This window comes from Egretta garzetta, unplaced genomic scaffold (assembly GCF_000687185.1).
Source record: "Egretta garzetta isolate BGI_Z169 unplaced genomic scaffold, ASM68718v1 scaffold50, whole genome shotgun sequence".
NCBI classification, from domain to species: Eukaryota; Metazoa; Chordata; class Aves; order Pelecaniformes; family Ardeidae; genus Egretta; species Egretta garzetta.
The window spans coordinates 3886664-3914055 of record NW_009258613.1 but is presented as its reverse complement, the minus strand read 5'-3'; the positions used below and the strand labels follow the sequence as shown (position 1 = coordinate 3914055).

General features: G+C 40.3%; 2 protein-coding genes across 2 annotated transcripts in view; both read right to left on the bottom strand.

Annotated features, from left to right (window-relative positions):
- TG (thyroglobulin) overlaps positions 1–2719 on the bottom strand; it is a 161306-nt gene extending 158587 nt beyond the window's left edge. The window contains 2 exon segments of the mRNA XM_035903440.1: positions 877–985; positions 2632–2719. Coding sequence (XP_035759333.1) covers positions 877–985; positions 2632–2719 — 197 coding nt within the window.
- An 8836-nt stretch (positions 2720–11555) lies between these two features.
- The window catches only part of PHF20L1 (PHD finger protein 20 like 1), a 57158-nt gene continuing 41321 nt past the window's right edge, over positions 11556–27392 (bottom strand). Inside the window, exons 16-22 of the mRNA XM_035903430.1 lie at positions 23667–23831; positions 23097–23278; positions 21166–21265; positions 18791–18986; positions 18013–18382; positions 14435–14600; positions 11556–13286 (exon numbers count right to left, since the gene is read on the bottom strand). Coding sequence (XP_035759323.1) covers positions 13144–13286; positions 14435–14600; positions 18013–18382; positions 18791–18986; positions 21166–21265; positions 23097–23278; positions 23667–23831 — 1322 coding nt within the window. The 3' untranslated portion in view covers positions 11556–13143. The remainder of the gene's footprint in view (positions 13287–14434; positions 14601–18012; positions 18383–18790; positions 18987–21165; positions 21266–23096; positions 23279–23666; positions 23832–27392) is intronic.

Genomic DNA, 27392 nt, shown 5'->3' with positions numbered 1-27392 from the left:
TCACAAGTAACATATTTTATTTTGTTAGTGACAGAGTCCTCAGCTGGCATGGGACATAAACCAAGACAAACAAGTTCAAGTACTTTAACACCACAAATAATGGAATCAGAAAGGGCTATGTGTCTGGTGTCTCTAAGTGTATCTGATGGGAGTTCTTAATTCTAGTAATTCTCTGAAGTCTTCAGGAATTGCAGACAAGTGACTTGAAGTCGTTCAAGAAGCAAGCAGGTTGGACAGAATCCTGACTCTTAGTATTTGAGAATTACCATACATTTTGAGACAATTTTTAAGTCAAAACTAGCATGGTGTAGGTCCCCCACTCTAGGCAACAGCAGTAGGACAATAGTAGAGAACATTACAATTTTCACTCCCCCTCAGCCTCAGCTTTAACTCATTAACTTCTTGCACCTTCAAGCAACATGCTGCTCTCTAAACCACTGTTCTCCATGTGATTTAGTTCCTTTACTGCCTTCAGAAGGAAACCCAGCTGTGCCACTTACAGCAGGGTGGATAACTTCTCCAAGTCAACTTGGCTCAGCTGTGCCAGCTGGCACACTGATCACAGACCATGCGTAGGAAGACAGAAGTTGCACTACACAACAACCTGCACCAAGTATTTAACATGCAAATAATGCGGCCAAGGTTAGCCCATTAATATTAGATTGACCTCTTAACCCAGAGATTATTTCTAGCAACATGGAATTCATTTAGGAGAGGCTGGATTTGCAACACGGCTAAATAAAGTCCCTTCGGTCTCCTGCACCCCTCACCCCCCAGTCCACCGATACAGAGGCTCTTCAAAGCTGAAGCTAAAGCCTTCACTAGTAAGGGAAGCTCATGTCGCATAACAGCAGAGTAACAGCAGGGATGAGTTACCTGAACTGGCCATCTTCTGAGCACTGAGGAACGTAGGTTTCTCCTCCTGAAAAAGCTTTTTCCCTCTGAAGTTCGCATGGGCGTAATGGTTGGGAATCTGTCTGGTACTCTGAAAGCAGCAAGAAGGTAAACACATAAGGGTGATTTCACCACAAACTTGTTCTTATCACAACCTTGTTAGTGCCAATGCTGCATGGTGAAAGCCCCAGGTTCATGGGTCCTCCCCAGTTGTTTCCCCATTGCTCCTTGCATGCATTCCTGAATGGGACAGCACAGGGAAGCACTGAACAAACTCACGGGGCTGCCAGCTGCAGGATAGCACATGATGGAGATGTTCATGAACCCCTTTCCCAGGCCTGCATTTAATTAGCTTCAGCTCTGGTCTGTGCTGCTATACCTCTCATTTTCTGGTACCTGAGGCAGTCTACGTACTCAGAGTTAGTTGTGGCTATCACCACAAAACATCCCTTTGCCATGACCACACACATCACTACTAATGTTTCTGAGTATTTATTCTTTATTGAAGTCCAGTCCTTCACTATTCCACCAAAAGGAGAGGTATTTCTTAATCTTGTGAAAGACCCAGAAAGAACCATTATGTAGCAGTTACCATCAGACTAATTCATATTAGGATCACTTCTCAATTTTTACCAGGGCAAGTGACCAACTATCGAAGCCACCTAGCAAGAAAACAGTCAACCCTTCAGTTCTTAATGCATTCATAATGACATTTGGATGCTGGTTTAGAACGATGAAATTCAGTAGGTTCTATTTTACAGAAGAGATTAGTTGATCTGACACTTGCCCCATCCTCGAGATTTGATGAATGTCATGCTCTTAAATCCGTTGACTAGTTCTATAAAAATACAGCAAACAAACAGAACCACAGCTACAGTGTTTTAGACCAAAGGTTCACTTAACCCAGTATTTGGTCTTGAGTGTCACCACACTCAGTAGTGCAAATACATTGTAAGTATTCTGAATACTTCTCAGCCTCCGGTAATTTGCAGCTCAGGGACTTCTTTAACCACAGATGGTTTTTGCGCACCTAAGATCTCTCAATCACTTCTGTTTCTGTGAGTTTTTACTGTGTGCCCTTAAACCCATGTGAAAGTTTTCATGAGACTGTAAAAGGATTTTAGGTGAGCTCACCGATAGACATCCACAAGTTAGCAAACCTCACCATTTTCATCTCAAACATGACTCTGAGCCAGTTGCTCTGGGATGTGTGGAGAACCCTGTGTCCAGTGCTAAAGGGTCTACTAAGACTGCTAGGTTAGGAGATTAATTGAGTGATTCAGATTGCTTGTTGAGCAGGACTATCAAACTCAGACCAAAGATCATCCAGTATCTTAAGGTTCAAGCCTAAATTAGAAGATGGCACACACAAGTAGAAGATATAATCTTTGGACCTTCACACCCCTGCAGCACCTTGTTTTCTTACCGAAGCTCCTTCTCTAGCCCAGACTGTTCTTCCAGATTTTTTTTTTTTGACCCAAAATCCAGAACTGAACTCAAATCTGGATCCAGATCTGAACTCAGATCCCCCTGACCATTTTAAGATCCTTATAGCTGAGTATTTAACCTAGAGTCCAAATTCAGTTTGCACAGCACACAGTAACTAGCGAAGTTTGCAGTGTGCAAGACTCAAGACCATCATCTACCTCATTGGAATAACACACAGAGCAGCACAAAGATCAGAGGAGCGCAGTCGCTACTGGACACAGGCAAAGTAAAAAAAACAAGCGTACTTACCGAATATATTGGCTGCTGCCATGCTAATAAAGCAGCAAAGAAGGGTGCAAAATGGGACGGAGCCCATCTTGCGATGGGAGACCGCCATCCCCTTCTGTCAGTGAGGCAGCCCCGCACGCCCCACGTAGCCTTCACCTGCCTTTTTATAGCAACTATTGCGCGGATGGGTTCACTTATGGGCTGGTACACTGGCCACAAAATTGGGTGAGTGACGCATGCAATGCTTCTGAGAAAACTGCAAGAGGCTCGTTCACCTGGAACTGCCCTCCTGGTTCTCCTCAGCCAGTTCTCGTCCCCGCTCCAGGGAGCACCGCTGAGCCGGGTCACCAGAGAGGAGAACGAACAGCAGCAGCACAGGGGTGGCGGGGGGTCTGAGTTAAATCAACACAAACCAAGCATGTTGGCACGGCCCCGGCCAGAGATCCGGCTCGCACCTGCACCGAGGGGCAACCAGACTTCATGCTCTGTATTAGAAGAACACTTTTCTGTGTTTCCAGAGAGCCTAGCCTGCTGAGGGAATAGGCACAACTTAGGCCTCCAAACACTGCAGCACTAGGAGCAAATATAATTCATAATGTGGTTATTTATTAAGTGAAAAACAGAATGGATGCAGCTCCACTGACTATGAAGGGAATGGAGGGTCAGAGTCAACTGCATCCGACCTTATGCTTTTACTCCCACTTGCACCATGCACTTTTACACACACAAGCATCTGACGGGAAGCAGCTTAGCTTCCTGGGCTAAGATCAGTGTAAGCATTAAGCATATTTAGTCAAGCCTTTTGGCACTAATTACATGCAAAGTCCTCGACCTAAAACATATCAGAAATATTATTTCCTTGGTTCCAGAGTATCGCTCCTTACTTGCCCACCTCTGATGACTGTTGGTTAGAGTTTACTTGCACCAGGAATTATGAGAATTCACCCTCACTTGTGCAAAGGTAGTTGGGCAAACGGGCCCAGAATAATTAGCTAAATAACAACAGAAGCACACGTTTGAGGCTGGACTTAGGCTATTTCAAGAAAAAGTGACAGCAGCACTCAGTTCAAACATCACATCATGGGTACCAGACAGTCTAGAAACAACTCTACCAATACAATCCAAGATCGTGCTAAGAGTGATCGAAGCATCCTCCTGTGTGGGCTGTAGACCATTGCAGTGCTACAGCATTTGATATATATAGTAAATGTGATCTCAAGCAGCAGTGGAATCTTGCTTTAGCATGCCTAGCCTTTTTATAACGAGCAGGACTATGTTTGGATTTGACTTTCAAGCAACCTATCCCAGACTTGAGGAAAGTCAATAGCAGAAAGGTCAAACTGTGAAAAGATGAGGAACGTGTCCAGTGTAGATGAAAGACCAAAAAAAAGGCAACCTTCAAAGGCATAAAGAAAAATTCTGTAACAGCCCTGATTAAGCAGACACAGAAAGAAAATTAACCTCTGGACTAGCATAGGATTTGTACGGAAACATGCATGCAGATCAGTGGAATCAGACTAGGCAGCGAACAGCCAGCATTAGCACTAGGGTGGCAGAATGATAGAAGATTAAAAGTCTGCCATGATATGTATTTGTGACTCAAGTGTGCTTCAGAAGGTTTGTGTCCCATCCCCATTGCAGTGGGGCAGTTGCAGGGGAGCCACAAGTGGCAGCCCAGCCCGGTGGCATGGGCTCTCCAGGGGCGGCAGGGCCTGTGCTTGCAGGCACCGCGATGTTTCCGAGCCACCAGAACACACATCTGAGAGCCTGTGTGGTGGGGTGTGTGTGTGATATTTAGTCCAGTTTTCTGAAGTTGGTCAAAAATTGTCACTCAGGTTCCTTGCACAGCAAATGGGGAGAGAAGCAAGCTCAGTAAGGTAGCCCTTCGCTGTCCTCCGTTATTCTTTGCCATCAAAGGTCATTAGTAGCTGATAACCAAGGCAAACAAGACACCAAGGAGGTATCAAAGGGCTATTACTACCAGAACAAAGCACAAATCTGCAATATCTACAGTGTTGACTCCCAGGATTACTTTTCTTTCCTTCAGAAACGCTCAGAAAACAACCTCTGAACTATGCAAGTTGGGAAGAACAGAGAGGTCTTAAGAGTCTCTTAAAAAACAAAGTGAGAAAGCGAGTTTTGACAATTGGCATCACTTAAACCACTTCTAGATGTGCGTCAAACTGAGATGGGCATCTTGGTACATGCAAGTTCAATGGGATGCAATAGCCCATGGATTTTTAAAAAAACAAAAAAAAAACCAAACCAGAAATAGTTTGCAGAGCAATATGCACAATTCACATTCTTCAGTGAAAAAAAGGCACTTGTCATCTATGGCTGGCCATATTCAAATAAAGAAAAGCCTCACTGCATAACCTTCAGCAAAGGGACAACTGAATTGACCTCTATTTTTAGCACATGAGAAAAGAGGGAAAAATATCTTAAATTAGCTCACCAGTGAAGGGGAGAAAAGGAGTAAGTAGAAAAGGTTCCTGTGGCCAGTATGTCCTTAAAACTAAGAGGTCTTCAAAATCATTGCTCTAGTGCTGGAAATGAGGGTTTCGCTTGTACAAAATCTACTCAATCTAGACTATAGTTGTTGGGGGAAAGAAAAATGTTGGTGTTAGGAAGCATTGCAATCACAAACCTTAAAGGAGCAGCAGACCATTTATTCACTGTTCCAGTTTTGCATACACTTTCTAAGCCAAGAAGACAGTTTGTGTAGCTGCAATTTTTACATATCAAAGAGCCCAAGGGTAAATGATGCCTGCACGTGAATTCAGAAACATCTATACCCACAGAAAAGTTGCTCTCACCCAAATAAAACTTGAGGCGTAAGAAGTCAACCTTAGTTTAAGAAATGAACTTGAGGGAGCCTCCTGATTGAGGGAGCAAATGGGAAGCAAAAATTTTAAGAATTGAAAACATTGTCAAATTATGCCCATATCAATTAGTTAATTTATTTTTAAATATTAAACTGCTTTTCTGTGTTAAACAAATCACCAATATTGGACAAGCCTCTCATCTTTTAAGAAAATGATGTAAAATAATAGACTCACACCATGTGTTAGCAACTTATTGCACAGATAGAGGAGAACTATGTTTTGCATTTGGTACATTTCTTCCCAAGCATGAGACATTCGTCTTGATCTTCTTCCATCATTTTGGCACAGACAGCAGCAACAAGACCTTGTGAAATGCTTATCATCTCTATCATCTCTGACTAGTTCTTAAAAAGTCCTCATGTGATGCAAAATTAAAAGACGACAAGGAAAAAAGCATAGCTCCACCAGCTATACAAGTTTCAGGAGCTTCATACATGACACATTCTTCAGACTGAAAGAATGAACGAATGATTGGGAAGTTCCAGTAACTTCTGTACCGGAATTGGCCAGATGAGAAAAGTGGGCAGCGGACTTCCCAATTTTTTGTGTTACAATTTACCAGCTGGCAAAGTGCCTTTGGTGACAAAAGAACCTGAAGTAGCCCCTGTAAGAACATCTGAATTTGCCTTTGTCCCTGCAGAACAAACCAGCTCTAGGATGGGGAAAATGGCCTTTTTCTTACTTACCCACTAGAGATAACACAGTTTTCTTCTATCTAATAGTCCCATAGTGATGCAAGGTAGAAAAATATTTTGTTCTCACAACATCTGGGATGCAGACTGTATTGAAACCCCAAGCAAAAGTCAGTTCTGCAACCCGCAGTGACTCGATGGGTAGATTTGCACGCCGAGTCGATTCCATGTCTGACAAAAGCAAGCTAAGGCAGTGAGAAAGGGCACTGTCGGTCGCACAAGGACAGCAATGCGGTGCCAAACTTCTGGTGTTGGTAGGACAAAACCTACTTTTGGTCTTTTTGGTAATGCCATACCTAATCTTCTCTGAACTGAAGGCAACAGTGTACGGTCAGTGGAGGCAGAAAGCAAGCTCAAGGACAAGCACAACTCCCTCTGCCAGCCAACAAGGCTGTGGATCTCAGTCTGCCACCTGATGGCATGGAGAGAAATGAATGGAAAAAAAGACGGATCGAACTCACGGAGCAGAGATCTGTCAGCGATTGATAAAACTGCTGATCTTCATCAAGGCTTTGGTGAAGGAAACCTCAGTTTACCAGAAGTGAAAGGTACATTAAGGGGAAGACCAACTTGTACAGATCTTTTATAGTCAGTGTGGTTCTACAGCTGCTGTCACTGTATTTCTACTGAAGATAAGACGCTGGACTGGCTAGATGTTTGGTCTGACTCAGGAAACCTCCTCTTTAATAAGTCTGCTAATTAGAAAGTGTTTCAGTATTACTTCAAGATTTGAATTTGGCCTCTTATCTTAAATTTGAGAGACTGCGTTGAGACTGAGCCTTCAACAATGACTAAAATAACTGTTTCAGAGTTAAAATTTTGATGTTTCTTGCATGTTTAAGATCATACCTATTTTTGCTGTGAAGAACAGAAAAATTTCTTTGTTAGTTACTCATTTAGATTCTGTCTGATGCCATTCACCTGCCCCTTACCATTTGTGCCCTGGTCCATAGGACATCTAGGACAGGAACTTTCTTAGCATCGTTTGCTTCTTTCCTTCCTAACACAACAATGTCCCGAACAAGAGTTCACAGGCAATACTAAAAAATAAGAAATGACTAAAAGCAAATTGAAGTTATTTGGTAATGACACATGATTCTATGACACTGTACAAAGGCAGAAAACTAGAAATACCCTTAGAAGGCAGAGGTCTGCCCACAAGAAGAGATACCATCGCTGCCAACACGCTGTTGAAGGATATTGCCTTTCAGGAACCGAGCGCATTGCAAAACTCAAACCCTGAAACTGTTAAAACACCAAAGCAGTTCAGGAACAGAAAAATCATCTAATTACTTTGCCACACAGTAATTCAGTACCGTAAATGATTTTCTGACTGCATAATCTGCCTGCAAGCTAAAATACAACTGAAGATTCCCTAAAGCTTTGCAATGTATACAACCAAATGCGTATCGATGACTCTGTGTAACTTACTGATGGCTGGCAGGCTACAAATGCAGCTGAAGATTCCCCAACGCCTTGCAACGTGCACAAGCACTCATCAGCTCGCCAAAACAGAAGCCCACTGAACGGGAGCCCAGGCACGTAACAATCTCAACAGACCTTTATTGTGAGCATTCAAATGCAGTCGACATTATTGCTATTATAAAAAAACCCAAACAAAATCACAGAAGAAAATATTATGCTTCTCTCATAGAAGATTTAGTAATAGTGCACTGCTGCCTCTCTCGGCGTGTAGTGACAATACACTGACGCGCACGGCTACAGCCCAACCGAGGTGGCCCTGGCCGGTTTTAAAGAAAGGAAGGCGGCTGTTTGAAGTAAACAGCACTTGAACTCGCTTTAGATATTGAATCCATAGAATAAGGCCGGCTCACCTACTGCTTGCACACAGGCCCAGCGTGTATGGAAAGGGAAGGTCACTCCTGAATGACTTTTCACACTAGTTTGGTTCCCTTCATGCGGTCTTCAATTTTTTTATTTGAATTGTTCAGGCTGGTGCAGAACGGCTGCCAAACGCACAACCTGCCCTCTGTGCAGTGTATTTTCACCACCATTACATGCTCCAGACTTGTTTTCCATATATAAACAGATATACACATAGTGTATAATATTTATTGCTAAAGACAGACCCCCACACCCAGCACCCAGGACATAACATAGCATGATAAAAACCATTACTGAAGTATTTCAAACATCCACTGTCAAATGATCACCTAAAGCCATATGGACTCAGTACAACAGAAAAAGAATTGTCAGTTAATAAAATGTAAGAATAGCAACGGGCATTTCAAAAGTGATTAAGCCTCTGCCCTTAAGCACTCCAAAATTAAGGTGGAGGCACTGTAACATTTCTAAGCAGCAGAGGCAAAACCTACGGTTCCAGTGTTCTAAACGTGGCAAAGATGGGTCCCGTTTGCAAGTGAACGGCACCGTTGCACACACCCCCTCGACACACCAGCACCTCCACGCAACTGCTATCAGGGCAAGATGGTCACGATGGCCTGGTTGCGCACCTCTTGTTAGGAAGCCCCCGCCTGCAGGGCGCTTCCCACCCCCTACTTCTCTTGTTTATTTGTACATCAAGCTCCAGTTCAGTTCAGGACCTGGTTTGTGTCTTTTAAAAGTTCCAGCAAAGAAAAATAGTTGCCATTTCCCTTCAGGTACAAAGGAAAAATATTCTGGTTTGCAAGCATCAAAATACTGTTATAATTTTACTGTGATGTTCGAGCAACTCCTTTGCCACCCAACCTTTAGTTTGGTAAGGAGTGCTGGAGCCCAACAGCGCCAGCGGGGTTTTGCTGTAATATTCATTCTAATTAAGTTAGAAGCCAGATGGGAGTGGAGGGAGATCGCCACTCACACAAGATCAGAAGAGGCTTACTAAAGGAAGGCAGTAAAAACATTTGAAGATTTTGGTCACGGTGCACACGTCCCACCCTCACACAGCTCAGGCGACACACCAGGGGCTGAGGGCAGAAGATCAGAGGGGACCTTTCCTGATGACTGCTTCCCACAGTGGCCAGAAAGAACTGGGGCACAGGAATGGCGGAGTGAAACCCTCCAGGCAGCACAGAAGATGACAGAACACAGAAAGCAGAACAACAGGAGGAAGAGATGCAAGCTGCAGAACACATGAGGAGCACATATAGAAGCTTAGAAACACAATTAAGAGAGGTGGACGTCAGCCCTATGAGAGGACTGCACCCATGGAAGAACAGTTTCAGTTCTTCGCCACCCAGCAAATATGTGAAATCAGAAAATCGCAACCCATCATCTTTGACTATTTTAAAGAGGACGACAGGTTTCTACTACTGTTAATTACTCCATAGCTGAACAAACCCCTATGCAACTAAGGCCAGAACATCCACAATATGGGCACTACTCAACCAAAAGCTACACAAGAGAAGGGTTGGAAACATCTTCTAACCCATTCCCTGCCATGACTTGTTGTAACTGAAACACAAGCAGCCCCCATCACGTGATAGCTGATCACGTCACCAAGATTACGCTTCACCTGCGACTGCAATACTGATATGTCCTACTGACATCACTGCAACTGAAAAGGCAGAATTCCTGATGTAGATGCCTACAGTATGGTCACAGGAAGCAGAAGGCTTTGAAACGAATCACCCTGACACTTCTGTGAAAAAACCCAACCTTCAGAGAAAAAGCTGGGCGTTTAATGGCTCCACAAGTTTGCCATTTAGCCCTGTGAAATCACAGGAGGCTTCTATACAATGGCATCTCCCTTTTTCTTTATTACTACTATGAACTTAAGTTAAAAGAAGGCTGCAAATTTAGAAATTTTATCTTTCCGTGCACATGTATCAAAATCAGTCCTTCCATCGCCATACACTATTTCCTCCTCAGAGAGGGTCTGCCTCCTCCATCATACAGCACAAGTAACTGCAATTCATGCCCGGATAAATGACATTGCAAATAGACTGCGTGTAGATCCCTGCCTTATTTAGAAGCAAGAAGACAGATGGGCAATGATGCCTACAGGAACGAGATGGAAAATGATGCCTACAGGAACGAGATTCTCTCGATAAGGCCAACTAGAAGAAATACTGGTGCGAGCCAGATCACATCGGGTTTGACTGGCACACGAGCAAAGCAATCAACTGTAGCTTACATTCTGTGCAAAACACTTAGGGTTTTTATGGCACTTGACTTGTGTTTAAAGAACAAACCTCAAAAGCATCCCAAACCTTTGAATACTTGAGGAACCGGGGCCAAAAGTCCTGTTCACACATCACGGACCAACATCACAATTTGAGAAAGTAAACTCAGACAGGTTTGTGAAGCATTCAAGCAACACACAACGTATCATAGCGCTGTCCATAAGGATACTGACACTGTATTTCTTAGAAGATACGAATGCTTGCAGCATTTTATAATGTGACTACACAAGAAATGAAGATAAAAAAGTACTGAACAGATTATTTGTTTTTGTAAGCACAGTCCATTCCTGAATAAGTCAGGATCCCAAGGGATAAAAATTACATACGGGTGTAATTTTAGAGACCATTGCATACACAAACAGAAGACAAGTTAAAGCTGCAAGGGCAAACTTTAACTTTGACCTTACAATTTCTTTTCTGGGGCACTATTCCTCCACCTCTGTGCTAGGAAGGAAACCTCCGTCCTCCCGCCTGGAACCTCTCGGTGCACCTCCACCTTCAGTAACATTGACAGTTATATTACATCACACACATGCACACACATTGCATAATATTGCTACAGTGTATGCTGTATAAATTATGTAAATACACTCCACTTTGCTTCAAAGTAATTCATCGGGATTTACACTTCTCTTATACAGTACACACAGTACCACAACATTCAAGCATACGCAGCAAGTGAATAAGATATAAAAAAAGTCTCACATATCCAAAAGCAAGTAGGTCACTCAACTATTCATATTGTTTGAAGCAGTTATTGAAGCATCCGACTATATAACACAGTTATTTTATTTATTAACAGTTGCTGTAAAAATGTCAACAACTCCTCAGCTCCTGGGTTCTTTCTGCATTACGAAGTTGCCAATCACGATTCCATAATTAACTTCCACGTTACCACGCAGCTCTGTAATGTCTCCTATAAGCTTGATGTGGCAAGACTTTTTATAGAGCAACCACTCTGTAACGGGGGTTTACATTTTGCTTTGGACATCAAGAGTGATGATTCAACTTCAGACAGGACAGACAGATGGGAAATGTCAGGGTAGGTTTATTTTAGCAACAAACCAGCCATGCTGCTTTCTGTCTCAATAATGGTTTTATCACCAAAGTTCAATGCACTGGCTGAAAAGTCTTTCCCAGATAATCCATCTTTGGCACATTTTTCAATTTTATGCATCCTCAAGAGGCATTCGAAGATTTTTTGATGGTCTGTACATTATCACTTTTTTTTTTTTTACATTTGCATGTAGATCAGGAAGAAAAGTGGAAAATGTAGAGTATGCAGAATAGTTTTAATAAACAGTTTTACATACAGTACCTTACATATAGAACAGTGTGTTTGCAAATTTAAATAATTTTTGAATGTACAGTGGCTTGTACTCTTATCAAAAGGTAAATTCAAGTTTACTGTCTATCGGTTCTAAAATGCATTTATACAGATAACTAGAACTGATAAACAGACGTGAGGCATAAAATGTTCAAGTATCTTAATGTCATCAGTTAAATAGCCTCCTTTTAACAGTCATATTTTACAAATTTCAAAACCTGTACATACATTATTTTCAATTTTAGAAACTGCTTGTTAAAAGGTAACATTTCATGTTAACCACCAGTTCTTATAGTCTATTGTAATAAAACTAGACATGTGTAGATATAAATGTATATAGTATGTATGTACATGTGTATCTACACACATATACATACACATACAAATATGTATGTAGCACTGGGTACAGTGGCAACTTAGAAGCACAGGGAAAGTCCTGGGCTCAAAATCCAGCAAGAGCTAACAGAGCAAGTAGGTTGCCTTTGGTTTCATGACATTTCGTTCACTGAAGCTGAAACATTTTTATAAAAACATCTTGGATAATGTATCTTGTGATATTTATTCTAGTGGTTTAGTATATTCACAGCCACAGACAGTTTTGCTGCTCTTGTCATTCCTCATCCCAGCTGAGGATGGTAAAGTTTCAGAGGGCCAACATCAGAATGGAGCTACCCAGGACAAAAATTGTACCTTGAATCCTGAATACTGCAATAGAACATAAAAAAATATAAACTAGATACAATTTTGGATAGATTGCTGGCACCGAGTAGGACTTTGGAAAAAACCTTCATTTAAGTCATAATCAAACTTTCATCCCAGTGGTTTTAATATTATTTGGCACATTTGACCACTATTTGCCACTTATGTTTTAAAGGAGCCTAAGGGTGCTGTAATAAGGATTTCTATTTAAAAAAATACTTTAAAAAGGAGACCATGATAAGTAGTTTCTTTCAAAAATCAAAGCTACTATGCTCATTTTCCTGAACATTCATGAGAGAAGGAAATAATCTAAAAACTTTCCTTGTAGAGAGGATACAGATCTCTCTGTGTCTATCTTTCACTAGCAAGACAAGAGGAATTCATTAAAAAAGCAGTTCCCAAGAATTTTTAGTCAGCTGAATTCTGCTAGTTTTTAGAAATTTTTGCCAAAGGTTTCAAAATAGTAGCATTGTTCTTCGCAGAGTTTTTGTTTATTCAAGTTTCTTGTATGTGGGGACTTTCTTGTTTATCATGTTAAAATCATATCAACATTTCTCAGGATGTAATATATTACATTTTGAAGCTTGGACATTTAATATTCAGATTTTCAATATAATAGATTCCTTACTCTAAATTTCCTCTCCTCTCTCTAAAGCTTCAGGCCACCCATGTAATCAGCAAAAAACCAGATAAATGCTCAGCTTTTTGCTGTCTTCCTGCCAGTCTTGTGGCTATAAGAAAATTCACTGTAAAGAACCTATTTTTCTTTTTTATTCTTCCTTTTGTCATACAGAGCAAAGCGTTGCTATTTGCTGTACTTTCCCCATGTCAATTAAGAGCTGTTTGATACGTCGCTTGAGCTGAGGCAATCTTGCCAGAGGATCTGGTGGTTCCAGTTCTCCAGTGAAATCAAGCCAGCTTTCTAAAACTACAGAGGGAAAAGGAAGAAGTCGATTAGAATGAGTCTTTGAAAAACAGTTTTCATAAAAATTAATCTTTTCTTTCTTACTCTGTCTTTTATAAGAAGGGAAAATATACTGAGGCTGTGATTTTTATTTAACAGAAGAAATTTTTATTAAGGAAACACCAACTGATTCCGTGTTTCACTCCAACAATCCAAACAGATATTCTGATTTGATTGTTACTAGAGAAAGGTACCTGGGAGCAAAGTATACCCTTGGCTAACAATTTACCATCTACACATATAAAAGAAACCTCAGTTCATGATCGTCTAGATATGACAGTTCTGCAACAGAAAATGCAATCTTTAAATGCAAGGCTTGCTTCTGCCACTTTAATAGGCTCCCGTTTACAAGGTCCAGATTATAGAATGGTTTTCCAATCTTCAACAGATGTTTCAAGGAATTTCTATGCTTGTAGAGACAGAGAAGGGAAAAGGTCAACCCTGTTAGCCCAGAAATACTGCCTTGTACAAGCAAGAATACTGAAAGTAAACCTGAAAAGAGGAATAAGACAACTTTAGTTGTCAAAGATAATTAAGGACTCCTATGACTACACTACAAGCTCCCCTCATTCTTCATTTCTATGACTGGTGAGTAAACTTATGTGCTGTAATACTTATTCCTACACTGTAATCTCACTCAAGTTTTCTCATAAAGCCTGATTTGTCTTCCCAAATCCAGTTATTTACTAATATATAGTAAACCAAAACTGAAGGCAGAATGAACACGCCTTTTTTTTTGTTCCTAAATATTCTCAAATACTAGAACAGTCATGACAAAAACACTCCAGGCATGGAAAAATTCATCAGCTTTATGATCCATATCTGGACAACGACTAGACAGGCTATCTAAGCTTTCTGAAATCCACCTAGTATCACAAACTTGAGCTAAATTTTCAGGGGTCCTCAGTGCTTAAGCTACTTTATTGGGTACTCAAAACTTGTGGGAAGGGGATGGAGGGATCAAGGGTATGAGCTCTGGTCATAATTTTGAGTATCCAAACTTGAATACACGTCTTAAAAATCCATCCTCAGTCCCTCAGATCACCTTCAACACGGTGGCTATGAAATATGCTGTTACAGGTGTATTAACAAGTATCTGGCAATGCGGTTACCATCAACTTCTTTTTCTATCAGGTCCATTCTGCTGGTGACTTCATTCTGTACATTCTCTATATGGGTAAGGAGATTTAGCTGCCATTGAAGATGTGTGTCCACTTGTTCTTCTGAGCCTTTTCTTTCATTACAAACAAACACAGTGTTTCCTTCAGCAGAATTCTTCTTCATAGGAGCAACAGAAAGAAAAAAATTGCCATTTAAGCAGGGTTTTTTTGTTTTGTTTTTTAATTTCTGGTGTTGCTTTCAACACTTGAGTCACATGATAAACTATGCTGGTTTGGAAATGTATTTCTGTCTACTTGACAAAAAGCATACTCAAAAAGCCATTTACCATGACACATCAATAGACTAAACCAAACAGAATGCAAATTCCATACAAATGAGCACGTATAGCACCGGGGGAGTGAAGCAAGAGGTAAAGTTTACCAGCTCAAGCACTTTGTTTAATGCAGTCAGACTGCATTTCTGTGCCCTTTTTGTATAAATTGTGACTTAAATTATGAAGCACTGACCTGCATCCCTCTACCATCACCAAAAATGTGCAAAACCCTAAGGTTTGTTTCAGCTTTAGCCAGAGAATGAAGGAAAACTTCCTAAAATGCAGTAATATCCAAGATGTCAAAAGTCACTATTTTGCACAAATAAGACGGCCATTGTATTTGTTAAGACAAAAGACTTCACTTCCTACCATTGCTACGGTCCCAGGTAACTTTCAAGCACGAGGCTGGGACAGAATTGAACGTGTTTGGGGACAGTTACAAGGGCAGTAACATACAGAGTTATGCAAACATAGTATCTGAGGAAGATTGACTTCTCTGAAATAACTAGTATCATCATAGCAAGTCAGAGATAATACACAAGTTCCTCATCTTTTTATATTTGACTTTTCAGCTAATGGAAATGACCAAAGAAAATACACTGGATCTAATGAGCTAAACTGTTCAGCATCTCCATTAACTGGCAGGATTCAGTTTCCGGTTTATATCCACTAGGACTTCATATCTGATGAAGCTCTTGCACTATTGACGATTCTACCTTGGGGACTAGAACGCTGGATACGTGTGCTCACACAGTGTCAGTGTGTGGCAAATGCCAGAGCAAGGAGCGAATTTTATCATATTAATACACTTCGCTGATGAAGTGCTCAGCTAATTTTTTTCCAATTCACATAACAACAGACTTAACACTGTTTTTTTCTTGAAGTATTTTTCCTCCATTTAAGAATGAGAAGAATGAGAAGAGGGGAAGAAGAAAATAGTGACTGATGGACTTTAAGTTACTTCTTAAGAAAAAAACCCAATCAACTTTTCAAGACTTAAAATCATTAAAAAAAACAACCCAACAAATCAAACTTGGACCAACCTGCTGGCAGCTTTATGCGTGAGTCCTGGAGGACAAGGATTGTTAATACTCGCAATAATCATTAAAGGAGTTAAAGTTATTTAGCAAAGATAGATTTTTAGAAGTCATAAAAGCCTCTAAACTCTCAAACCATTCAGATAAAAATCTTTCTTCTTGAGTGTTTTCACTACTCAAACTCTGTTATTAATCTTATAAAGTGTTTCCAATATAAGTAAGAAATGGCCTATTTCACACCATTTTCAGACCCTCTCTAAAACCGCAAGAGAAGAACGCCATTTCCCTTGCTGCATGAGGACCCAAGTCCACAATTCTACAATGAAGATCATTTGTTAGGCTCATCTTTTAGATGCCCACTGAAGTAAGTTAGAGAAAGTCTTAAAGCTAAATCACTTAACATCTATATAACATCATAGAAGATTGTTTTTCTTTTTATGACCTCTGTATTACTCAAATGGCTAGTAAATGCTCCTTGAAAAAAAAGCCACAAACAGGTCCTCCTCCAAGCTAAGAGATCAATGCAATCAGGGGGTGGTGGCAGGGGTAGTAAGAGAAGCAGAGCAGAGGATCCAGCTTGTGAAGAAGAAATAAACAGCAGGTTCAGGTGGGGAAGGGCCATGCTTTAGGAAGCAAGAACAAGGAAACTAAATACAATTTTAAAGATGACTCACAGTCCAAAAAGGGACTTGATAATAGTCAATCTGAACACTGTTTATAAGAGAAAAGAAGATATGTAGCAGAACTGTAGATTAGGATAAGGCAAAACAGTATGGAAAACCAGAACATTCAAGGCTCTGCGGGATGCTACAAGGGAGAATCCAAAGTTCCAGCCAAAACTTTGACAAGGAGAGGTGAAGGCAGCACCTTACAGAAAGTCAGTTCACGTAAAAATGGCACTTCAATGTCAGTGTCATAATGGTTTTAAGGTCAAACAGGTTCATGGAGAAACCAAGGAGAGCTTTTCAATACATATGAAGTCTAGACAGAAAGCCTTATTTCAGATATCACCACAGACAAGGTGAACTAAGGTGTCCCAAACAGAAGAGTACTCTGACACTGCCCAAACAGATCTGTTCCCAGTTTAAACCAGAGCACCTAGCTTTTTAGATAGATGCTTTAGTCCCTGAAAGAAGCGTTAGTTTTGTTTCACCACTCACATGTATTTTCTTTTAATTCTAAATCTGTTTGTAACTATTTACAATGACAGTTTAAGCTACTGTTGGAAGAAAAGTGTATTTCACACTGCTGCATGTCCCCTTACTAAACAAACTTAATATCATCGTGCAGTTTAGCATAAAAACAGTTATTTCTAACTAGAATGAGCCAAAATTTCCCATTCAGACTATATAGCTTACATGCCATATTTAAAACTAAAATTGAAAGAAAAAAGGCATCTTACTCATTTCTTCCACACCAGAAACTGTACCTCAGAAGGGGGATGAGTTGGGCGATTTATTCTCACACAGTTGGTATTGTAGAAAACAAAGGTTTGTTTCGCTTTGTTTTTTGCTCAAAGAGAACTCTTCACTAAAACCAGACTAACAATTTTCAGACCTTTTCCACAAAGTAATGAATTAAAACCATTAATGCAAAAATGAGAAAGATATGTTTAAATAGCCAAATATAATCCTGACTAGAAACCTATGAAACTTTTAATTAGAAAAAATATGCAATATAAAAGACTCAAAAGAAGTTGCACATAAGATGAAATCAGTTGGTCAGTAAATCATTGCTTGTGGACAGGATGCTAGATAGCATTGCTACTAAAAGAAGAATACAACACAATAAACACCACCATTACAAATCTCAGTTTCACAAACGACAGTAACAACAAAAGACATGTAGAAAACAGAATTGAGAGAAAAAAAAGGAAACGTCCCATTTTCCTCACCTCGCAAAACCCACATAAGTTTTGTTTCAAAACCCTGCATTTTAAGAATAGGATTTTTTTTTCCCCCCTGAAACATTGGATTGAGCATAAACAGTTTTAGCATAAGCAATACTTTAACCATACATTTCATTCACCAGCTGAAATGGGTATACTTCACCTGAAACGATTTCAGTGATCCAACTTGGCTTCTAGTGATTTCTGCTGACTGACTTGATGTCAGCTTATAACAGTAAACATTTCTAAATACTCATATGCGATTGAGTTTTATCAGGTTGAACATATTTTTCCAATTAAGAAACTTCCCAGATGAAGAATGATACTTACCTGCTCATTCATGACATCATCTTTAAAAGAATATTGTAAACAGTTTTTATTGTCTGTGTGAAATTCCTGATCTTCCTCAAAACTACTTGTATCTTCATCATCTGAGCTCATAGGGTCAGTAACTGCTTTGCAGTCTTGACCAAAACTCTGTGGTTTTTGGTAGCTGTGCTCACTTGTGATGTATGTTTCTTCCATCTTCTGGGGTATACTGGGAGGCTCTTTATGGTTTTGACTGTGACGCGTCCTTTCAGTTGGACTAACAGCATCCGGCAAAGTCACTAATTTTTTCTCTACCCCAACAGTTATTTGTTCTTGTTCTTTTCGCATCCCTGAATAAGCCCAGAGATGAAGGTCTGGGTGATGCTTATTTCTGCAATGAAGGGGGGGAAAAAAAGCAAGTTATAGAAAACACCACTTACAGCACTGAACTATTAAGCATCCACTTCTGCTAGATCACAGCTATTGAAAAGCACCGTTATCAAACGTGTTAGTATTCCTAGGTTACTTATCAATTTAGGATAAATCCAGAATGTTCCTTTAACACAAAATTGACTATTTAAAAAAAAAAAAAAAATCACCAATAATCCCAATATACCAGATCCGCTCAGGTGCTGAACTCCCACTGAAGCTGAGAATACCCTACATCTTTGCACTTGAATTGTTTAAACTATTATACAAGAAAGAACTTTAAAGTGAGAGAATAATGTGTATGGAATAATGGTAGTCTCTACTATCTAAACATATAAAGATGGAGAATAAACCCTAGCCTGATACTTACTTTAATATCCCAATCTTCAACTGCAGTCCATGCAATATTTCAGTTACACCATATACATCTGCCAGTAGGTGATGTGTTGACACAATCTTTTTGGCATTAAGATGAGAGTAGTTTTCTTTCAAAAATGATAATCCACACATGTGTCCATTGTTTAGCCAGTCTTTATCATAAAGATATTTGGCACTCCACCTCTGACCTGGGGTAAGCAATAAACAAATTGAGGGCCATCTAAAGCCACAGCAGAATTGTATTTAAAACTAGAGCGCTACAATTATATGCTGTACTCCCCTAAATGTCTCCTAACATCCATGAAAGAACAATTCAAGGTTTGGTATTTAATACATTAAAATTTATTTTTCATGGATTAAGAGGAAACTCTTAACACTTACAAAAACAAAAATAAACCTGAAATCTTTAGACCTCTCTAAATGGCATTTGAAATGAAAATCTAACCACCTTTGCAATCAAAGTACAGGATATTAAGATCTATGCTGTTACCAATCTAACTGCAAAAAAAAAAAGTTTAAATTGGCATTTTATTTATCTAACTACTGCGGCTTACTTTAAAAAAAGAAAACCTAAGTTACTAAGAGAAATGTTAGAGTGGATTTTATACGGACACATCCAAAACACCTAGTTTGTTTCTAGAAGACAAATATTTTGCTTCGATACTGAAGTCAATATCTATTTTTTAGCAGCCAGGAGGAGGCTTCATGAAAAGCAGACATTTCAGAGTTATCTGACAGCAGAGTTTTTACACTCTCCTTTGAGGTGCCTTTTACCAGACACTGCTAGACAGGGTATTGATCTAAGTGGGCCTTAGGTCTCCTATGCTATGGCAACATCTACAATCTTAAGCCAACAGACATGAATGAGTATTTAGCTAATGCTTCTATGGTAACTTAATAACTCTTTAAAAAAAAAAAAAAACCAAACCCAAAAAAACCCCAAAACTACAAACGTATAATGCTAATTACTCCAATATTATTGTTTACAACGAGGAACCCAGACAAACAGACTGACTAAGACCGCAATATCTTACACTCAATTTCATATCAGACTATCATCATATACAGAACAAAGAATGGGTTGATGGAAGCCCTTCATACCTTTCAGGAGAATACCCTGTCTATCTCCTTTCTGCCCATTATCCCAATACACTTTAAAATACTGACATTGTGAATGACCTTTTTCTCCTGACATAGAAAGAAAAGAAGTAATGGTTAGGAAGGGAGAGAAGATAAAAATTAGGGACACAGTCTCTGCATAGCAGGGGATAACGAAGTACCTAGTACAGTGCAGGGAAAGAACACAAGACAAATTAGTTGGTTTTAATAAGAAAAAGCTTGACTGCTCAAAGAGTACACCACACAAAACTATCAAACAAAACTCTACACCGTCAATTTAGATTCAGATTGGGGCAAATGGAAAAAGTCACATCTTTCCAGCTCTATTTTCTTCTCAAAAACAACTAATATAAACTGTGCTATTTTATACCTCTCCAAAGTTTTCAGACGTCTAAAATTTAGAATGAAAAGTAAATTTAGGTAGGTAGTCTCATGGCGCTTTTGAAAGAGCTGAACTGTTCAGTATTTCACCAGAATACATGTACGTGCATTTGTATCAATTGTCAGGAAAAACACTAAAAACTTTCTTCCAAATAGTATAGTTTTTCTCCAAATAACTGCTAAGAAAAATGGGTTTATGGACAGAAACATTTTTAAATCAGTATCTTCCTAATCAAATGTGTTCAGTTTAAAAGTAAAAACTTTTCCTCATTGTTACCATTTCAAACTTATCCTAACAATCTTAAGTTTGAGACGTGCTGTGTGTGCACTATCATTTATCATAAAAAGTGCTAGATTTTTTTCATATTTTACAAATTCAGTGCCAACACCTTTATTTATGCATTTCTGGACAAACACAAAAATTATAAAGTTGCAATTAATATGAAATGACATCCAGACCAAATTTGAGTGTACTGTCGTAATGAGTGCTTTTTCTCTAAAAAAATATTTAAATGAACAGATGTGATTCCAAGTACAGGCAAAACAGATCGCTGAACAAGAATGATTTGTTTAGAATGACTTTTCAGACTACAATGACATGAAAAAGCGCTATGGTTATAGGGGAATTAAGTTTCAACAACTAAAGCAATGATAATTAAGATCACGAATAAGATCTAGCGTAGCTGAACAAGATGTTGCTAACAGCAAAGTAAGTTTCTGGTCAGAGCCAAACTTAGAATCACTTGCCCCAAAGAAGTTTAACAGATAACACAAAACAGACAAAGCTTTAACAATTTAAGCAATGCATAACATCTCTGCTTAAAAATGCCAAGCAGACAGCTGCAGATAAAGGTGGTTTACCCGTACCTGGTGGATCTCTGCAGATATAACAGATGTACTGCTCTGGAATGCTGTCCTCCAACAGGCCCATGCATACACTGTGCTGCCAACACAAGCACTCTTCACACTGACATCAAAAAAAAACCAAAAGCAAAAGCTAAAACTGAGATAAGGAGATTCAAAAAAATCAGAAGCCATTTCTTGTATCGTCAAAATGCAGAGAACAGCAGTTTAACTTAAATAGCTGGTTTGAGTAAGATTATTTTAGTTGGGCAATTTGTGTTTGAGTAGGCAAAGACATCAAGCTAAAAAAATTAGCTTGCGTTCTGAAAGTTACCTCAACCACAAATTCCAGACTGAAAAAAAAAAAGAAATTGAAGATGTAATACTTAATAATATTTTATTAAAACATTCAGTATTTTAGCACCTAAATATTTAGTAGTGAAACATAAGACAGGAATATAATATTACAGTAAAGTAGAAAGATAATGTAATACATTACAGCATAACAGTGAAAAGTAGAAAACTCTTCAGTTTAATTATTTATATTTACAAAGCATCTCTCCAGTGCGCTAGAAAGATGTGTTTTTAATATCGCACCAATGGAAAATCTAAAAGAAAAAGAAAATGAAGAAAAAATGAAAGAGGAGAAACAAGAGAATAGGAGAGTAAAATAGAAGTGGTAAGACATGAGGGCCTAGAAACGGCAAACCGGTTGCTCTCAGTGAGACAAGGCATGAAGAGGAAAAGTCAGGCTGCCACTGGACTTTAGAAACGGGTAGGAAACTACCACTTAAAAATACATTCCCAACTCCATGTTTGTCTGTCTTCTATCTGCTGTTTTACTGCTGGAAGCCTCTCCTCTTTGGTTTGACAGTCTTTTGAGCATCAGCCTATTTAGAACACTGAAGTCACCTTTCCTCTTGTCATACCACTATGGCTACAATTTCCTCTTTTCCCTCCAAAGATTTCTACTCCAGTCTATTTTTCCACATTATTACCATAGCTGAGCTCCTGCTTGGTTCCTCCAGCACAAGACGTCAGTAATGTGTTCCCAGGGACAGCCTTTGTGTCCTTCATTTTCAGGTCTTTCTGCATTTCCAAAAGACTAAGTCCATTAACACAGGACAGTCATACTTGCTCCCTTCAAAACTCAACTAAAAAGGCTCTGTATTTTCAACAGAAACTGTACCACATTAGTAGTTGAATACAAACCTGTTTGAGTGGGGAAAAAAAATACAGGAAGTTCATGGCTTTTTTTAATGTTATGGACAACTGAGTTCTTCCTCACTGTTGCTTGCATCTGATCTAATCGTTATATTGGGAATTCCTTGAGACAAAGACGTTAAATTATTCATTACTAGATGGGAAACGCTTCCCTCCATTGGAGTACAAATAAATAAGCAGCAGTAGTTGTTACCCATCAGCACCTGAATGCTGTGCAGACACTGTATGCTCTTCTTCCCCTTCTTCTATACCAAGTAAGAGCTAAATTCTTAGCAGTTTCTAAAACCTGCTAGTAATTTCTAGTTTGAGAACTGCTATTCTAAAGAAGCAGCACACATATCACACACACATCATGGTTACTGACAATACCAACGTCTGTACAGCTGAGATCTTGGGTACAGCTGAAGTACATTTACAGTGACAGAAGAGATGATTTGTGTGTGGAAAAGGATACTTTATTCCAAATTTATCAACTGGCTATAAAGAAAAAGGTTACCTTTCCTTAAAAATCTGTTCTACACATCAATTTGTTAGAGAAACCCTATCCTACAGTAATAGTTCTGCACACACGAACAGTGTCACACCAAGTGCAGAATGTAGACGTATTTTCTTATTGTTCACTTTTATTTACAGCTCTCTACAGAACTTCGGTCTCCAACATGTCAAAAGGGCACCTTCACAAGCAAGAAATCCACACAGAAAATATCTCCCCCCGCCCTCAATTTCTTTACCTGAATCATAAAGCCATTTTCTTCATCCAGTTCACAAATGCACCTAACAATTTCATTAAGAGCATCATCTTCATCCTGAGACTCTTCAAAGTTCGTTGAATCAAAGTCCTGATTGTATTCATCACCACTAAGTAACAAACTCTCTGTAGAGGAATCATCCAAGAACTCCACATCTGAAAGGTCTAGTAAAAATAAATACATGTGAAACTGTGTGCGTAGAGACGCAATATTTTACAGAAATATAGGGGGGTTTGGCAGTTAAAAACCTTAATCTGCATATAGCAAAAAATTGCTCTCAAACACACTACTGGCATATTAGATTTTTTGATGAATTCTGCAAAATGCCTTTAGTGTGATCTCCTCAGAAGCAGAGTAGCAACACTTAACCAAAGCAAGTACAAAGCAGAACAGCTTGAGGAGTGTAAGCATTTTGATTTAAACAGATGAAGTATAAATCAGTCACCATATTTATAGCCAGAGTCCCAAACACAAACTAAATTATTTCCTTTAAAATTCTCTTCCTTAAAGAATTAAACCTACAAACTGTAAGTTGCTGTTCAGCCAACCTACTTTCTCCACTAAGGTCAACAGACAAGATAGCTCTTGGATACTGGTATGATGTATTCTTCTCCGAGAACATGCTGCGCAGAGTCAGAGAGCTCCCCGAGGACCGTGTTAATGGAGAGGAGCATCTGTCCAAGAATTCAACAGAACTATCTTCATAATCTGAATAATCTGAAAAGTTAAAAGACAGTAAATCACTGTTACAATAGTAAAGAAAATTTTATGACAGATGCAAAAGAAAAAAAGAATCATAGAATGTTTTGGGTTGGAAGGGACCCCTAGAGGTCATCTAGTCCAACCCCCCTGCAGTGAGCAGGGACACTGCTAACTAGATCAGGTTGCTCAGAGCCCCGTCCAACCTGGTCTTGAATATTTAAGTATACGGCAACGTTATGTTCAGAAGTAAAGAATATCAACATTGAGGTATTAGGATGACAAAACTGTAAACATGAAGTGGCAAAAGCTCTTCGTAACGTATTTTATCAAAAAATTTCCACTACGAACATAATGAAGTTTAATAGCCAAGACAAGCATTACTCATTTAACTCCCCCTGCCCCCCATCTCTGAATGTACAGAGGAATAATTTTGTCTAGAACACTATACAGCCTTCTTTTTCCCCCACAATCCATCCTGTACCATCTGCTAGCCTTAGAGATGCTGCTGGTAGCTCTCTCTTTTTGCTTTAGATCTGTTTGTAGCACTACCAACATTGCTACCTACAAGTAACTGCAGACTGTCCTGTCAGGTTAAGCAATAAAAGCTTGTCTGCACGCATGCAGAAAAGCACAGGGAGCCCAAAGAACACCCTCCTTGGGTTTTCCCAGGGCCATCCCAGGAATTATTGTCCCATCAGTGGCTGCTGGGATGGGCCCGGGAGCATCATAGAATAATTTAGGTTGGAAAAGACCGCTAAGATCATCAAGTCCAACCTTAAATGTCACACCGACAAGTTCACCAGCAGGCACTTCACCACTGCCAAGCATCGCAGTCGGGTACGCACAAGCCCAGAGGAACATGATGGGCAGGCAAACAACAAACACATCCTGCCCAGGCCCCTCCCAGGGCTGTCCCAGCAGTGCCATCACCCCCATTACTCAGGTGTGAAACCCATCACTATGTGTTACCCAAAGCAGCTCTCCTGGTAACGTTTTGGACTAAGGGAGGGTTGCAGCCCAGGGGTGGGATGCAGGAGAAACTCATTTTGGGGTTACACAAGACTTATGCAATGTTTGAGGAAGGAACTAAAGGTGGGGAAAATGGGTGGACCTAAGTGATTTGAGAAGGAACAAGTGTGGGGAAAACAGAGGAGTAAGGGGATAGAAACGGCCAGTTGTGCATAAGCAGTTTGCTGGTCAGTACACTTGTCTGGCCACATCCTGCGTCTGATCAACACAGTTCATCCTATCTGTGCTGGCAGAGGTGGTAGAGTCTCCCTCCCTGGAGGTATTCAAAAGGTGTCTGGACATAGTCCTGGGCAGCCAGCTCTAGGTGGCCCTGCTTGGGCAGGGGATTTGGACCAGAGGACCTCCAGAGGTCTCTCCCAACCTCAACCATCCTATAACTCTTATTAAAACCCATTTCTAACTCTTACCCAGGTAAGAGGCTCTCTATTCAGTGTGCAGGTGTGTGTATGGGGGGCTGAGAGCCAGCAAATGGGGTCAGACCACAGGTTGAAGGGCCCATCCATCTGTGGTGCCAGCACCAGGAGAGACTGGATGAGTGACTGAAGTGTCAGCCACCTGCGAGGGATCTCTGGTCACAGTTCATGCTGCAGCACCTGGAGCCAGTGTAAGTGTCTGACTGTTAGCAGAGATAAAGCTGGACAGCTGCTGAGCAGACAGAATCATAGAATTGCTTTGGTTGGAAAAGACATTGAAGATCATCAAGTTGAACTGTTAACTTAGCACTGCCGTCCCACCACTAAACCATGTCCCTAAGCACCTCATCTATCCTTCTTTTAAATACCTGCAGGGAGGAGGACTCTACCACCTCCCTGGACAGCCCATTCCAGAGCCTGACAACCCTTTCGGTGAAGAAGTTTTTCCTAATGTCTAGCCTAAACCTGCCCTGGTACAACTTCAGACCATTTCCCTTTGTCCTATCGTCCGTTACCAGGGAGAAGAGGCCGACTCCCACCTCACTACAGACTCCAGCACCTCAATGACCTTCTTGTAGTGAAGGGCACAAAACTGAACACAGTCTTTGAGGTGCAGCCTCACCAGTGTGGAGTACAGGGGCACGATCAATTCCCTGCCCCTGCTGGCCACACTATTTCTGATACAGGCCAGGATGCCATTGGCCTTCTTGGCCACCTGGGCACACTGCTGGCTCATATTCAGCCGGCTGTCTGAATATGAACCAGCAGCCCCAGGTCTTTTTCCGCCAGGCAGCTTTCCAGCCACTCTTCCCCAAGCCTGTAGCGTTGTATGGGGTTGTTGTGACCAAAGGACCCGGCACTTGGCCTTGTTGAACCTCAAACAGTTGGCCTCAGCCTATTGATCCAGCCTGTCCAAGCGGCCTGGAACCACGTGCAGCCCAGAGAGTGCGAAGCTTTAGCCTTTCTGATCTCAAGCACAGTGCTTTGCAAAGTATCACATGCTCAGATGAGAATGACCAGTCCGACCAACTCCTCCAAAACCTTCCAAATTGTTCACTGCATCAGCCTTTTCTAATGATTCCTCTAAATTCCAGGATTCAATGCTAAACATGAGAGATAACTTCCCTATTTACCTTTTTCCTTGGAAATACATAAGACAGAAGGCTCGGGGAAATACCATGGAACCATTTCCCCATTACAAAATAGACATTTGTAGTTTTGAACGTGTTTCAAATCTGTAGCTTAACTTGTTACCTATTAAAATGGTTCTGCTCAAAAGACCTTGTCCTTACTTTCATGCAAAGTTTTTTTCAAACATTTTTACACCAACACTCAGTCTGTTATACACTCAAAGGATAGAAGAGCTATAAAACATTTTTCTTACTCTTATCAAACTGTACTGAGAGTGCTGCTGGGGATATTACTGTACACAAGGTGATGGCACAGTAGTTTTGAACATCTTCCTAAAAATGGAACCCATGGAGAGTTCTTTTCTTTGGCTCTTGCATTTACCAGTATCTTCTTGCAAATACTTAGTGCAAGTAAAAAAACTCCCAGTAATTTTTAGGTAAATTAAGGAATTGAAACGTATAGTTTAAAATTATATTACTCCAACATAATGATGGTGAAGTACATGAAACCTAGATTACTGCAGTTCACATTCAAGCACTGCATTATCTGGGATCATTTTCATGTTATAGCACAAACTTTGGACAAACACATGATCATACTAAAGAACCACAAGGCATTTTTGAAAGTCTGTGGTCAGAAGCTCAGGCCTGAAGGGGGGAGGGGATACAAACAGGCTCACTAGAGAGGAGCCTGGGGGTGTCACCCCACTGCTAATGCACGCAGCATGGGCAACAAATGGGAGGAGCGGGAAGCCATTGCAGAGCAGGATGGCTATGATGTAGTTGCCATCACAGAAACATGGTGGGATGCCTCCCATGACTGGAGTGCTGCAATGGATAGCTACAAATTCTTCAGAAGGGACAGGCATGGAAGGAGAGGTGGCAGGGTGGCTCTGTACGTTAGGGAGTGTTTTGATTGTACAAAGCTTGACGCTTGTGGTGAGGCAGAATGCTTATGGGTGAGGATGAGGGGGGAGGCCAACAGAAAAGATATCCTGTTGGGA